At 43.0% G+C, this 16,248-nt stretch overlaps 1 protein-coding gene across 7 annotated transcripts in view; it reads right to left on the reverse strand.

Moving 5' to 3' along the window:
- FCHSD2 (FCH and double SH3 domains 2) overlaps nucleotides 1-16,248 on the reverse strand; it is a 502,468-nt gene that overhangs the window by 55,138 nt on the left and 431,082 nt on the right. For 4 of the 7 annotated variants that reach the window (XM_078658542.1, XM_078658546.1, XM_078658541.1 and 1 more), the window contains 2 exons: nucleotides 15,906-16,010; nucleotides 10,890-11,051 (listed from right to left, as the gene is read on the reverse strand). In XM_078658542.1, the coding sequence (XP_078514668.1) occupies nucleotides 10,890-11,051; nucleotides 15,906-16,010 (267 nt within the window). The remainder of the gene's footprint in view (nucleotides 1-10,889; nucleotides 11,052-15,905; nucleotides 16,011-16,248) is intronic. The other 3 variants (XM_078658544.1, XM_078658543.1, XM_078658547.1) reach the window with 1 other exon arrangement.

The following is a 16,248-nucleotide window of genomic DNA, read 5'->3' on the forward strand; positions in this document are numbered from 1 at the left end:
TGCAGAGTGTGATGGGTGCCATATGATCAGAAATGAGTCCAATTGTTTGGATCAACAAGTTACGGTTTTACAATAAATTATTTATGTGAAAAAGTATTAATCATTAAGTTACTAAACTATCAGTTATGAAGTTTAGGTTTCTGGGCTAGTCTGTTACACCAGGGCCTCAATAACGAATGTTTTGTTTGGAGAAGCTATCTATGCTTAATCGGATTGGGGGCATAAGGATTCCTACTGCCCTGAAGAAGACCTCACCACCAATTCGGTGTAAGGGTTCAAAACGTCAACACTTAACAAAATTAAAGACCGTTAAAATTAAAATTATTATAATTCTGTAACTTGTTGATACAAGCACCTGGTTCATTTACCCAGTTTTAAAACTCCCGATTTTTGAGCAGGGTGCTGATTTCCGAGGTTTGTGCCTCTTACATTAGGTGTAAAAGTTGACAAGAGTTTAGTGATAATTTGTTAGGCTCTAGCTCTATTCCCACCAGGATGGTTCGGTGTGTAAGCACTTGACAGTGACATTAACAATGATCTAAGGAGGGGGAGGAGCCAAGATGGCGTCCGGGTAGGACGCTCAGTCCCTCGGCTCTGAGGGTCATCTCCTCCTTTGAAACTATCCTGCCGTCTATCCTGGCCCGCCATGGCGGATTTGTGATGGTGATGACGTTCGGCGACCGGTGGAGAAATCCTGATGCTGTACCGTTTACGCTAGCGGGAGAAATAACGGATTGCAATATGCGGCCCGCAGCGCTTCTCAGACCGGGGCCTCGAGTGGATGGTGAGGTCGGCCGCTCAGTGCACGACTCGGGATGCCAGCAATCGCTGTGAGCCGGTCAGATCTTTCTTGGTGCGAGGCAGCCGAACTTCAACACGCACGCCCCGCTCTACTACAGGTACGGGTCGAATCGTGCCTGGCGCTTCGTTTGGGGCACCGCACGGCGGCAAGTGCCCTATCTGCTGGCTGCTGAGAAACAGCTTTCGTGGAGCCCCGCACTCGACGGGAGGCTCCCGAATTTCTGCTCCCGCTAAATTTTACATGACGGCGTCTCTATGGGTCTTCAGCTTGAGGCAAAATATTGGCACTGTTTGTGAACATTATAGTGCGTGGAACTCTGGCGTCCCACTTTGAGTACCCTGACCTGTTTCGGAGTGTCTACCCCCACGCAAGCGGCGGCCATGATGGAACACAGCCTGGTGAAGTCTGTGCTGCAGTGTGATGGCGGAATTGTAGTGCAAGGGGAAACACTCGCAGGGGAGAGTGGTGGAGATTTGGGTTATGGCGATCTTCTGGCTGCTATTCTCTCCCTTCGTCACGCTCTGGCGCACTCTGCTCAAACCCTGATCGACAAGGTGGATGGTATCATGTGTGCACTGGGAAGATTGCGAATGGCTGATTCGCAGATACGTTTCGACTGTTCTTGTTCCTCGTCCGTCTCCATCAAGATGGCTGCCCTATCTCACAATGGCGGATCTGAATCTCCGGACCTCGACAAATTCAAAGCTGCGGATGTTGCATGCCTGGGGCGATGTGAAGACCTCGGACTGGAATCGCGACGGGAGTACTTGCCCCTAGCCATACTCCCCATTGCCCGGGGGTCGCCTCGGGTGTTGTTGGATGTTGACATTTTCCCTCCTGGCTCGGCTCCGCATTGTGACATGGGGATGGTTTATTCTTTGCCCGGGATGGGATCATTGGGTTTGAGCGTAGCTGCCATGATTGGGTGGTTGTACCGCCTTGCCAATTTTGGGTTGCTGTTTGCGTTTTTTTGGGACACTTTGGTGAACTGTGGTATACGTGAAAAAACGGGACAGGGATGAACGCTTCCTATTATTGACTGATGGGTTTCTCGTTGCTGACCGAGCCAGATCTGTGATGTGCTGATTTCTTTGACTGTGCACTGTGCCGGCTTCGTGCCTTGTGAATTGCTCTGCTGGTAATGTTTTTCGACACCGGACTCTACATCCCTATTGATCCATGGGAGGGTGATACTGGGGGCAGACATGTGGGATGTGGATCGCTATCCTTGCTTACGATGTGGGCTGCCTTTGTGTTTCCGACTTCTCTTGCTTGTAATGCTTGCCGCCGCCGGTCGTCATGTTTAGTGCTGTTGGCTGTGCGGGTGGGTGGAGCCGGGGGACGGGTGGTGGACTCCTCCCCGCTTTTCCTTTCATGGGAGCTTAGAATAGGTTTCTTCTCTTACTTTCTACATTTCGGGACTCCTTTTATTGGGCGACAGGCACGCTGCTAGGGGGGGGGGAAGGCCGTAGCCAGCTGCAGAGGTGCAGGGTGGGGGGTGGATGGGGGGGGTTTTGTTTTTATTTTCGGTTCTATGGGCCTTCTATTCTTTTTCTTTTTTCTCTTCTCGGGGTTTAGACGTTTTTCTAGGTGGTGCGCAGCGATTCTGGTTTTTTGTTGTATTGTGCAATTGGCTATCCTGATTATTACAGACCGGAATCACCCTGTTGTGTTATGTTATCCTGTCCTCGTCTATCCTTCGTAACGCAACCTTTAAAAAAAAAAAATTAGACCTCTGTACTCCTGGACCAGATCCTTCGCGTTTTTGTATTGCAATGTACTGTATTTGCGAGCCCTGGGGCTCCTCGCTATGTTGTGCTAGCGATTTTCTCAATAAAGGTCTTTAAAAAAAAAAAAAAAAAACAATGATCTAAGGGTCATGAGTTAGAACCTCTGCAAGGCCAGCTCAGCCTTCCAACCTTCTAGGGATGATAAAGTAACGGACTCTGATTGGGCAATAGCAACACCTGGTATTTAAAGAGCTTACAAATGGCCAAAATGTAATTTGATGCGTTTTATAAAAATTTATTATTTTCAAGGAATATTCTCATTTGATCTAATATTTCTTTGAGCTGGCATTGATGATCGAAGGAAAACAATACACTACATCAGGAAGTAAGGCCTGGAGGTATCCTCACACTGGACTACTGTAACTATTTATTTAGGGTTACCTGCATTCCTTATCAAGAAACTCTAACTGGTTCAAAATTTCGGAGTGAGGTTAGCTAGGGTGTCTAACGCAGCTTGCACAACTCTCCTGTTTTGGTACAATTGCGCTGGTGGCCTGCAAAAGAGTGAATTATGTTAAAATCCCTTTGCCTCGTTCACAAGGCGATTTATTCACAAAATAGTTCGCCCCATGGGTCTTGTTTTATACTGTACTTTGATATCTGTAATCTCTGAGATTAGCTTTACATGCGAGTCCCCAATTCCTACGTTTCGATGTAAGTCAGGCCTTTTCGGTTATAGCCGGGCAAAGCTAGAACTTTCCCCCAGCTGTACTCAAAGATGAACCAGACCTCTAGAGAGTTTGAAGGAGACTCACGACCTGGCCTTTGCTCTGCACTTAATCTTGGCAAAAGACAGCTACAATACAAGCTTGTTTTGACCTGTTTTTAGCGCCATGATACCCCAGAGGGTGAAAGATGAGCTTTACAAACAATAAACAAACATTAGCAGGAATGGGATGATTATCTACAAGTGAAATACTGCCTTAGTTCTAGCCTTGACAGTACTTTGTTCTGGAGAGCAAAAGCCTATTTAAGTAGCAGCTAATGAAAAAGGTTTTCACTATTCCTGATATGGAAGGTGGAGCTCCCTATGCACCTATCCACGAACCTGAGATTTGCTCCATATCCTGTTTACGCAGTCAATGTGAACTCCGTTGTAGGTATCACTTGCACTGCGCTTGCACTGTGCGTGAGAAATATATGGTTTGTAATATAAACTTCAAAGGGACTTATATCCCGCCTCCACTCTTTCCTGGCTTCTCATTGGTTCCTGTCCGTGCCACTTACCTTTCCTCCATTTCCAGTGGCTGCAGCATATTTTCCTGCATTTACCAATGCGTGTCCCTCGTCTGCTTCTCGTCAGTCTCCCGACAGCGAAATGCTTTTAACATCTACATTGGTGGAACTATATTTTCATAAAGTTTTGCCTTTTAATGATTTCAGCATATTTATATAACAATTTATCACCTGGAGAGATTAAGTAATTTGCATAGAATTGCAGGATGTTGGGCTATGCAGAGACTCGAACCGGGATCCCCAGCTCTTGAGTCAGCAGCTCTGGCCACTGCCCAACATCCTCTCCACTCTAGTGTTATCTGTCAGGGCGCTTTTTCCTTCTTCCGATGATTGATAAAACAGCTTTTTATTTATTACCATAGGTGAAACTGATGCGTTACCAATGCTTGTTACTTCTGTAGTCTTGTAAGGCCACAGCTTCACCCCATCGCCTGGCATTATACTGCTACATTAACCAACTACTACACTGTCAAAGGTAAGTTATGTAAAACAGGTTAACGGTAAATGATATTTCGTTGAAATTAGGGTAACAAATAGGTCTGTCTTGCATTTTTAGTTCGGAATAAAATATTTAAAAAATCCTAGAGTAAAGAAACTAAATAAAAATGATGCTTTCTGTATATAATACATCTAAGTGATCAAAGAATTTAACAAGCGGGCTATATATGGTACCTTTGAGATTTAAAATAGTCCCTTATATGTAACAATGCGGGAGGTGAGACTATACACTAAACAGCCAACAGCATGAAGTGACAAATGTTATTATGCCTCTGGATGGAACCAACGCCCATTTCATGCGTCTTTTCAAAAACTGGTCTCAAAAGGTCTGCGGACTGCTGTGCTGTCAAGCAGGATATAAAATAGTGGGCGGATCCAGTGGCGTCACTAGGGGGGGTGCGGGGGGTGCGGACCGGGATCGAGCCCCCCTCTACCGCGGGTATGAAGTTAAATATATGATAATGCAGAGAAGGGTATGTCGTGACAAAGGTTGTATTAATGGAGAACCTTAGTAAGTATGCACTCGGTTCAAAGAAGCTGCTGCTGTACTCTTTTTCACTTGCCTGGTGTTTGCTGTACGTACAGAGGGTGGAGTCACTGTAAAATGACCCCGACATATTTTGCTCAACTTTACCAATGCAGGTCTCGTGACACTCAGAGGTGCTTTTTCTAAACGGTCAGTGGCGACCATTTTACAATATGGGCGTTGCGTGTACAGAGCACCCCGGAAGTGACACTCCCACTGCTCCCTGAGGTGACACGTGCAATGCAATATCACGACTTGCTCGGGATTGAAAGGACAAGTTCTTTACCGACCGTTATCTATTCTAGGAATTCTTTGCAGGTCTGAAAATTTGAGCCAGCGCTCTGTCAGCGCGTGAAAGAATCCCGGCGTCCCTCGCTTCCTTCGCAGACCTGGCAGAGCGTGCCACGGCTCAGTACATCAAATGTGTCTGAGCGCGTGAGAAAGCGAGCGCGAGAACGAAGTGAGCGCGTGAGAGAAAGTGTCTGCTGAGCTCTACACCCGCAATTAACAGGTTCACTGGGCTGCCCGCGGGGGCAGTCACTGCTTTGCAAAGATTCCCGTATTTGAACAGTTTTGTGCATAATGTTCACTTCCATCGGAAAAGAAAAGACTGCTCCGCTGCAGAGCTCAGGCTCTCGCCCTACCAGTAGCTCGGTGGGTTAATGCTGCAACTGCACATATGAACCGCTTAACTTTACGATGAATAGAAGCAACAGGTACCCTCGAGCACGGCCGGCTTTAACTCTACTGGCGCCCTGTGCTATCGTCTTTTTGGCGCCCCCAAAATGACCTCCTTCTTCACTACCACCCTCCATCTATACCCATCACCTCTAGATAGCCCCTCTCTCACATGCATTTAGTTTGTTTTATAGCGCTTCTCATACCAGTGTGGGTGTAAGAGCACTTTACACCACACATGCATTTTGCAGAAACAATGAATCACAGGGTGTGTAAATGAGTCTATAGGAAATGTTACATCAGACAATGATTATTATTACAAGTTGTAAGAATCATACATCATCATCCATATCAGGAGGCACACATTTTAAAAATGTTTGGTCTGGAGAGACCCAAACTCAGGATTTCAAATGTACCACAGTGGTTTGGGTTGGTTTTACTGATAACATGAGCATAATGAAAGATTGGGGGGAATACAATGTTCTAACCTACACCTGGCAGTATGCATGCAGCTCATAGATGACAGTTCATAGGTCAAACTTGCTATGTTAGGATTGTAAGTTATGAACTGCAAGTAACAAAAATATTTCTGTGACAAAAGCAGTAACCGACTGAGCTATCCATATTGTTATCTGCACGGTACACGTTCTTTACAGCAGGCATATTAACCCTCTGCGCTACTTTATAAACTGCCTCCAGACAAAACCCTGATCTGTCTCTCACCAGCAGGAACATTAATCACCAGAGTTATCTTTACATTTTTACTGTTGCCTGAAAACTGCTGAACCCACAAATAATTCAGCAGCAGGTGCTTTTTAAATCAATAAGTTATTTCTAAAAACATCGCAAATCCAAGTAGGCAAGAGAGAGCTCGAGCATCGGTGGTTACCCTTCAATGCCTGTTTCCCCCTCCACTTTTTTTTTAATTTAGGAAATGTATAAAGTTCCACAGAGTTTGGAAAAATTAACCTTTGCAAGGTAAACTTTAGTGCCCTCTGCTCAGGGTGTTAAAAGATGTTAAGCCCTTCAGGGAAAATGAAGCGCTAACCACTGTTAATTGCCCCATTATACAACTCTGGGCCTAAATTGAAGGCACAAAGCAAGGTAAACGAAAAATTTACATCGTACGGATTCAGGATAGTAATTGTATGTTTCAACTACCTTGATCTTTTCATTACTGTTTAGAACATTCAAATGTCATTAATTGCGTTTATCCTCATGTACAATGCTTTTAATTCACAATATTGCCCTTCGTAAACCTGGTTATTTGGATTATTCCATTTATTACGTTTCTCCATTATCTTCTCTTCCCTCTCCTTTTCTTTTCCTTTCTCTTCCCTCTTATTATAAAACATACAATGCGCTATTATTAAGGTACTGTATTTATTAAGTCTATGGTCTTTATAATGCAGTATTTTAATATTTGTCTATGCTCTAACTGTAGTATCTTTTTCTGCATTGCTACGTCATTACTATCTTTATTCCCTGTTACTGGACATACTTTAGGTGCTCTCACTGAACTCAGGCGCTCTCACTGAAGGCAGGCAAATAACAGTAGTTAACGCCAGAAAAGAAAATTAGTTATTCCAAATATGTACATTTTTTTCCAAATGCACGTATTTTAAAAACTGAAAATGCATAAATGATACCTGCAGCGATACAGTCGTTGTCCTATATCAGTTCCTGGCACTGTGACCGTCTGAGCGCTGACCTGGCACTGGGCAGCGCCCCGCTGAGACCAGGAACGACAAGTGACCGGCTATCAATGCAGGAATCGAGTCAGCACAATCGATATCCTCACAGGATGCAGGAGACTCGCCCGGCCTGCGGATATCCTGACACAAGGATGTGAGCTCTGCTCGCTGTCACATGCAGAGCGACCGGATGGCTCCTCATCCCTGGGACACCAATGTTCCATTCCTGGCCTTTGCTTTTACATATCACTGTAATCAAGTGTGTTAGACCAATTGGCTCAGTTAAAATGAACCAAGACTACAACTCCTAGAATGCACTGATATGTACAAGCCAGGGAAAAGTGGTGAACCCCTTCTAGTCACTATAGTCACACGTGTTTCTTCTGCAGGCTGTTTGACAGAACCCAATCACTAAATGGGCTTTGGAAAACAATACAGAATCTGTATTTGGAAGAGATGTGTTTAAGGCATCCTTCCACATACCTATTCCTTATGGTGTGTAATAATGTTCTGCAATAGAAATCGGGTCACAAAGTTAATATTCGACAGAATACTGAAAGGTAGTGGTAACCTATTCACAAACCAGAAGGGGTCTTCAAGGGACCCCCTTTACTTTTGTGAATGGACGAGAACATTTTTTAGAAGAACATACTCTTAGGAAAAAAAAAGAGTGAAACCTTTTTCACGCATCCCGTTTTCCATAATGCGTTTAAAAAAGAAAAATTAATGCTTTATTTAAAAGCAATTACAGACATTTTGGTCTGCTGATCCCGGCAGGCCACCATACCTGTGACGGCTGCGAATCGTCACAAGTCACAATTTGCAACCTACCTCGTTAAAATGAATGAGGTGGGTCGGATTCTGACTCGCTCTGATTCCGATTTTTAACTCGTTAACTGCGGCGTAAAATCCGCCGCGGTGCGGGCGTTTCCATGCGGGGGCGGGGCCACGTCGGACTACGGACGTGCGCAGCACTACAGCGATAATGCTCGCGACGGCCGTTAGCCAACGCACGCAGCAAACTGGTTAAGATCTAACTTTTCAGTCCACAGGTGGGTTTACAAAATAATGCACTGGTCGCAATTTGCAAGCAGTGCTTAGCACACCTGGCCTTTTGTTCTCTCTCTATATCTCTCTCTCTCTCCTGGATGTTTAGTTAATGTCTGTAGCTCCTTCTCTACAGATCACAACATCTATCTTTCTTGGAAAACTTGCTTGTCAAGAAGATTTGTCAATTTTCTCAATAAAATGTTTTCCCAACAGACAGAGGTCTCAGTTTTCAATTATCTTTGTATTGGTAACTCCTCCATGAGCTGTGCTCTCAGCTTTTGGCAGATTTTGTAAGCCTTATTCAGTTCAAATGTTGAGCAGCACATTTATAGTTTGTTGACAATACTACAAGTTTGGCAAATCAACCAAGTGTAGAAGTATCTGCCAACCTTCAGTGCACACAGTACAGTACTCTACAAAACAGAGAGGTAACTAACTTGCAAAAATCGTGGGCAAGATGAAACAGCGCAACTTGTCTTAATGTGTATGGTATTCTTTTCTTAAGATGTACATCTCTATGGGTGAGTAAGATGGTGATTGGTAGGAAAGCTCTAACACATCCAAGGAAGAGGACCATACAAGCACTAGTAGAACTTTAACTATAACACAGAACATATTACACATAAACTAGATGCAACATATGCTCTGTGGCAAACACTTTGGGAGACAGTAATGGTGGATTTATCAGCAACATTGGAAAAGGACATGGTGGTGCTAAGGTAGAGAGCATTACTAGGTATCTATAAGGATGCTACCAGAGCCTCGGTATAGTTGGATATTGTTTGGTAACTGCAAGGAGGGACACTGCATGTGAATAGAAAGAAGTAAAGGTGTCAGACATACTGAAATGAATCAAATGAAATGGAGAATGTCATATGAAAAGCTTGTACCCGAGAGCAGTGGTTGCTTATAAACAATGTACGAAAACATGCCAACTATGGACGCGATATTATAGGCAAACTAATAATACGAAAATCAGTTGGGGTGAAGGGACAAGCATAATCAAGAGTAAAATGAACCAATGGGCAGAAAATAATCTAAACTAACATAAGTCTTTATCCACCACATGAGAGAAAATATGATGGCAGGTATATTCAAATACGACCGCATCGAGGATTCAATGTAAATGTAAATGTATTGCGACTTATATAGCGCACGTATCATCCGAAGGTATCAAGGCGCTTGCTTAGGGAACCCGTCCTGGTATTCCCCTGTGAGATACCCCAGCAGGCTATCCACAAGGTGAAAGCCAGGCATCCCGCCGCGAGGGGCCGTAGTGGAGATTAAGCAAGCTATTGCCCAGAGTCGCAGAGTGTGACCCCGTGAGTCGAGTAGGCACCGGAGCGAGAATTGTCGAGTCCGTGGAATTTTTTTGAGCCCGACACCCGCCGAGGCGGGGAATCGAACCCTGGTCCACAGCCGATCTCAGCTTCCGGGTCTGCCGCCTCTAACCACTGAGCCACGCTTCTCCACTCACGCTGAGAATATGTTTTGAGATTCCTTCATGTTTGACAATAAGAATAGGTTTTTAAAAATGATATCTATATAAAAACTAAACACTACTCCCATACCAAATCTAGCAAGCGAGACTGATATGATGGCATCATATTTTGTGCTGTCAATGGACAATCATGTTTGCTGATGGTATCCAACACTGGTTAGTCAATGGGAGTTCAAAAGTAAAATATTAATAAGGCTACTGTCTAAGAAAACATGCACTGGCAAAACAATAGGTCTAGCTTGGTTAAATATTGGCTTTGCCGATGAAGGTAAATGGAAAAAAGATAACAACCACCTCCAAATAAAGGTGTAATTATGTCTGCATGATCAATGAGGTGTGAGCCCATGTGTCATCATGAATGCACATCCACAGAATGAAGCGGGCACGATATTAATTATCTTTTTTTATTTACTATTCAAAGATGGCAGACGCCATCTGGATTGAATGAATCTTTACACTTGTTGTGCCCTCCAAAAAACACTGAAGTGGATGACAGGCATTGGGGGAGTGGGCGGAGGAGGACAATGGACAAGTTTGCCGCAGTGGGTCAATGGGAAGGATATAAATAAAAATGTAAAAAAGCCATTGTGAGTGAAGCAATGGACGGGAAGGGTGAAGCAGCCCACAAGGGCAAGATCAAGTAAGAAAAGTAATTGACGCGCAGGGGGTGGAGTAACAAGGGAGCAATACAGAGCCCGGGATGAGTATTTGGGGGGGCAGTAGCTCATGAGTGAGGGAGCAAAAAAAACAAACAAACACGCACACACACTCCGAGTACTGAATGAAATTTAAAAAAAAGCAGTTCCATGAATGTGAGCAGTGGAAGGATACACATCATCCAACCAAAAAAAAGTGGTAAGGAAGCTGTGCTTCTGAGAAAACAAACAAAAACAGGCAGGGAAGCGACTGAAAAAGAAGCAAGCAAATTAGAGTAATAATAGAGGCAACCAATAGCAAGCAATGGACTGGCTCTAAGCCCACTGTATGGTTTGGTATGGTCCACAAGTGGTTTGTTGACCCGAGACCTAAGGACAGATGAAAGGTAAGTGAATCATAATTTTCCCAATTAATCAGGAAACATGCTTTAGTTACTCTACAAACAGGGAGACTATACCAAGTGTGCCGAGCCATTATTCATCACTGTAGGAAGGCTTGCCCAGCGCTCATTTTCCAGTTCTTCCATCACCTGATTCATTGCGCTCTTTACCCAGGTGTCCACGGAGACGCCAATCTGCCGTAGAAGGTCCAGTCGAGCCTCTGCTTTTAATTTAATGATCTGCGAAGAGGAAAAAAGGGAAATGAGCAGACTTCTTCACTTACTCCGGATTTCTAGTATAACAATTTTTGCATGCTTGCAGAAATGACTAACAGAAATAGAATTGGAAAAGATAGTCCCAGTTCTGAAAAATAAATTATACGGCCTGTTCGCAAAGATCTTCTTGTGACTACGCATTATTTATTTCTAAAATCTTTGTTGTAAGTTACAACTTCTCATGGAAGAAAGCTTGCAGTAAAACATATAACTGGAGCTCCATACGGCGTTGTGTAACTGTTGCCTCTCGGAATCTGGTGTCCAGATTATAGTGGTTATCAGCAATGGAAAAAAGTATACATTCCATTGACTATACATCAGAGAAATTTTCGCAAGGTTGGTTACCAGTGTAGGTTTACATGATTTCAGAGTATGAAGGCCCACCATGCCCCAAGAGGCTAAATCATCTCAGCCTCATCATTAAGTGAGTGCAGAGAATGGAAGATAGTGTTGGGAAGACTCTTTCCTGTATTTGTATGTTTAGCAACTTAGCCGCCAAAACATAGAATAAAAACCAATCTTAAATAGATATTGACTTCTCAAACTATTGGCTGACTCCAGTTAGGAGTAGGAAATATGGTCAAGTATACAGCTAGGGTGTCTATTCTTCAAATGAAATAAAGTATCTACTCAGGAAATACGTGCTGTAGCATCTATATTTCAATACATTGGATTGTAATTTAAATACCCCATTAATCCCTCAAATATTTATTTACCTTCACGATATACAGGATTAAGGGCAAAACAGCCGTTTTCCATGCTCTAAGAGGACTCTGTAAGAAATTGTTGTAAAATCTTTGTCAAGGATTTATATGATTTTGTTGTCTAGGAGACTCTGCAGCAATTAATTGGTATGTCGGTGCTTCATCTGGGAGAAAGTTACAGTGAATGGTTCAAACACTGGCTCGTTTAATCAAACTTTCGGAACTTGAAGGTCTAAGCACTGTTATTCACACATTAGGCGCTTTAGCGAAATTTATGGGAACAAGTGCCTTTTTGCTTTTTATGAAGGAAAGGACTTTGTGAGAGGAGTCACACAATTTGCTGTGGGAAAGGGCAGAGATTCAGCCAACCCTGAAGAGCATCCTCTTTGGACCTGCATTTTTCACGCTTCAGGGGCTGGGTATCATGTATCTGTTCTTAATTAAACTAATCTTTGGAAAAGATAGGACTATCCCTGAAAATCGTAAAAATCTATTCTACGCGATTTCAAGTATTTCTTTCTCCCATTTTTTTTAAAAGTCATCTCAGATAAAAGAACAATACTGACAGTGCTTACAATTAAGATAAACCTATGAAATTAATTGTGACTAGGGGACAAGATCATTGTTAAAGTGACTGATGAGACAAGGCAACTTTAAACCAGTTAATTATGTCAAGTTTAAGCATGTGATTTAAAAAAAATAAATGTAGAACAGTTGTGAAGCTAGCTTTCAGTAAGCAAAATGGCCATTTTTAGGGACCAGTTCAAGTCACTACAATCGACAAATGGAAATTTTTACTTTGGGCAGATAGGGAATGAGATTTAATTGTAGACAAGAGTGCGGATTTAACTGTGGGCGCGAGTGTGAAATCAGTTGTGGGTGAAAGTGAGGAATCAGTTGTGGATGAAAGTGAGGAATCAGTTGTGGGTGAAAGTGAGGAATCAGTTGTGGGTGAAAGTGAGGAATCAGTTGTGGATGAAAGTGAGGATTCAGTTGTGGATGAGTGTGTGGAATCAGTTATGGAGGAGAGTATGATTCAATTGTAGACGTGAATTTGGATTTTAATTTTGGATCAGAGTGTGGGTTTAAATGTGGGTGCGAGTGTAGATTCAATTGTAGAGTCAAGTGTAGATTCAGTTGTGGATTCAATTGTGGACGAGTATGGATTCAATTGTGGACGAGGGTGTGGATTCAATTGTGGATGAGTGTGTGGATTTAATTGTGGACGAGAGTGATGAATCAATTGTGGATGAGAATGTGGAATCAGTTGTGGAGGAGAGTATGATTCAATTGTAGACGTGAATGTGGATTCAACTTTGAATGAGAGTGTGGGTTCAATTGTGGGTGTGGGTGTGAGTGTGGGTTTTCACTGTGGGTGTGAGCGTGGGTTTAACTGTGAGTGTGGGTTTTCACTGTGGGTGTGAGCGTGGGTTTAACTGTGAGTGTGGGTTTTAACTGTGGGTGTGAGTGTGGGTTTAACTGTGGGTGCGAGTTTAATTGTGGGTGCGAGTGTGGGTTTAATTGAGGAAGCAAGATTTGGATTCAAGTGTGGATGCGAGTGTAGAATCAGTTGTGGATGCTAGTAGTGTTTCAATCGTGCTTGAGAGTGTGGATACATGGGGACAAAGAAGCCGGCCAGTAGGCAATGCAATTTTCATAATGGCATGTTCTAGGATAGGTAGTGGGATAGCTATGTTTATTTTGTTTATATAACAGACACTGTATATCTTAATTGCTGCCAGACCTCCTAAAGGTAAGCAACAGTTGTGTGCAGGAGGAACGCAGGCACCTTACCTAGATCGCCATAGAGTCAAAACTTGAAACAAACATACAGGTGTATCTTGATCGCATTTCCTGTGCTGAGTAGATGGCAAGGCATTGAATGGTGCTCTACGCTTGCAAAAACATATCCATTAAGTGCTGGTGACTCGAAATAGGCAGAAATAGGCAGAAGTTTCTAATTAAGTGCTAGAGAAAATAAAGTATGGTAATGTCCAATGAGAGGCAGTTTAACAGGGGGATAGTGAAAGAAATCTTTTACATTTTGCTCTGGGGACCACAAAGAGGTTGACTTGGCTAGAGTAGAGTGGATGGTCACACGTGCCACAAAAACTTTAAAAACTAAACCACATCATAGAGAGACAAGAAAACTTTAAAACCCTGTCTACAGTGGAGGTCCATTCTATACTCCAATGGGCTACCTCTGGGGTAGCTTGGCTTTTTGATGGCATTGTTGATAGTGTGGCTTTTCTGTTCCATTTTTGTGTCTTAACAAATTTCCCCGTTTGAGCGATTTCGCCTACAATGTTTCTGACTCCTTTTTCTTATTCTCAGATGGCAAGCAGTGCTTGTAACGGGGCATATGTGTCTGCTCCAGCAAGCCGAACTGAAAAAGGGTGGTTTGCAACTCTACCATTGCCTTTTATGTTTCTTGTCCTCCACTTTTATTGCCTCAGATTGGTTTAGTGTGGCTCTAGCTATAAACAATTGCCTTATGGCTGCTCTATTTTGTGTTTACATTTTTAGATCTCTGGGTCTGGTTGGGGTTGCGCCTTAGTATCTTCTGCTGATATATTAGTGTTCCTACATAGGCCTTTCTTCTACTTCTTTGACAACATTCCGCTTTCGGTACCCAATCAAAAGGGGATAGAAGAAGTGCTGCACTTCTCGTTTCTGTCTGACTTTGAGTGCGAAATTGTCTTGGCAGGTCAGTCCCTATTGGGTAAGCTGGACTTTTGTACTTATTTAGGTATGTATAGTACATTATAATAATGTGGCAGGTACTGATAGTTTTACATATCTTAAGCGTTTTGTTTTGGGATGCATTGCCAACTTTGCCGGAGCAAGGCTGTTTCTTATATGCTCTCAAGAAATGTCCTAGTCGATGCATGAGGTGGACTATTAGTGAGTGCTCCCGGCAAGACGTGACTGTCTCTGCAGAACGGTGTCAACCTAGGTCTTTATGGCATTTCCCCTGTAAGAGTGTTCTCCTCAGACCCTACTACCTGAGGTGTAATGCTTTGGTATTGATTCCAGAGGTGATGAATTTGCAGGTAGAAGTATCCATCATATGAAAAAGTTACTTACCCAGGGTATTTATGTTTCTGGGGAAAACTCTAACTACCTTCAGATTCCTCGATGACCTACCCAGTCTCCCCTTTCGGAGTTGGTATATGGTCAATATAGCTTCAAAATATTTTTTTCTGCACAGCACTTATGTTGCTTTCGTCAATCTCGTCTTTTCCTCTGAACACTTGGTAAAAAGGATTGGAACTGATGTCAGAGAGCTGGGGCTGTGCCATAAACAGATCCATAATGTCATGTCTGAGGAGGCACCAATGGTGAGTTACAGCCATGACGCCACCTGCTGCTGGTGTAGGAGAGCCATTTTTATTCCTGACCTGACACTGGCTCCCAAGGGAGATTCGCGAGGTGGTGAATCTACAGGTAGATAGAATTTCCACCAGAAACATATTTACCAAAGTTAAGAGACCTATTCATCCATGGTAGTAAACCGCTGAAGTGCTTCTTATGGATCTGAATACTGCCTAAAACACAACCTTTATAAAAGTGAATTTATTTTATTTGCTTAATGGTGTTTACAAATTAAGAACCTAGCTCCAAAGTCATGATACCTATCAGGATATGTAGCCAACATATGAGGAGGCGGAGTCATGTAAGTTTGTTTACAATGTGAACTGAGGATAAAAATGCTCAAGAGGGACATATGGTGGCAAAGGAAATATGTAAACATGCTTTGAACTTATTCTCCAGTAACGATGGCCTTGTTTGTAAGTCACGTGATGTAACACAAGATAGGCGCTATGGTTTCTCAAATACCTTTACCTATTTCACCCAACTAGTATGAACAACTGTTTAAGTTGTAGCTCTGCTTCCACAGCCAAGCAATTCAAAAAGTTATTCTGCAGTTACTCTAGTCCACAGGGACACTCCAAACTTGACTCAAGGGCAAAAAACACCTCCAATGATATCAACATATGGAGAAGATGTCCCTGTGTCCTTCCTGCTTTGCTTTCCACATCCTATGAATGGTAAAATCTTCCACAGGCGCCACTCTCACTCTGAGAAATTCCCTTCACAGGCTGCACCTCACCTCAGCTTTGCGGATGCTCTCTCTGACATCATCTATTTTCAATTCCAGCTCTGCTCGGTTCTGGTCCGATGCTACAGTGCCATGGCATTCTAGTTCATCCAGTGCCTATCAAAATAAAATAGACACATCATCGCGTTTACTGACAAGAAATATATAGGCTACAAAAGAAAGAAATCACAAACTGTGCAATGCTATTTTTTAATCAACATGCATGGACGTGGTGTATAATGCACTGCATTCATATCTGCAGAATTATATCTCCTAGCAGAAGAAATCAGAATATTTTAAACAATGTCAACAATGCAAAACATGATTGGGATAGTGGATTTAACTGAGACTGTCA

This window comes from Lissotriton helveticus, chromosome 8, assembly GCF_964261635.1.
Source record: "Lissotriton helveticus chromosome 8, aLisHel1.1, whole genome shotgun sequence".
In the NCBI taxonomy this organism is placed as follows: domain Eukaryota; kingdom Metazoa; phylum Chordata; class Amphibia; order Caudata; family Salamandridae; genus Lissotriton; species Lissotriton helveticus.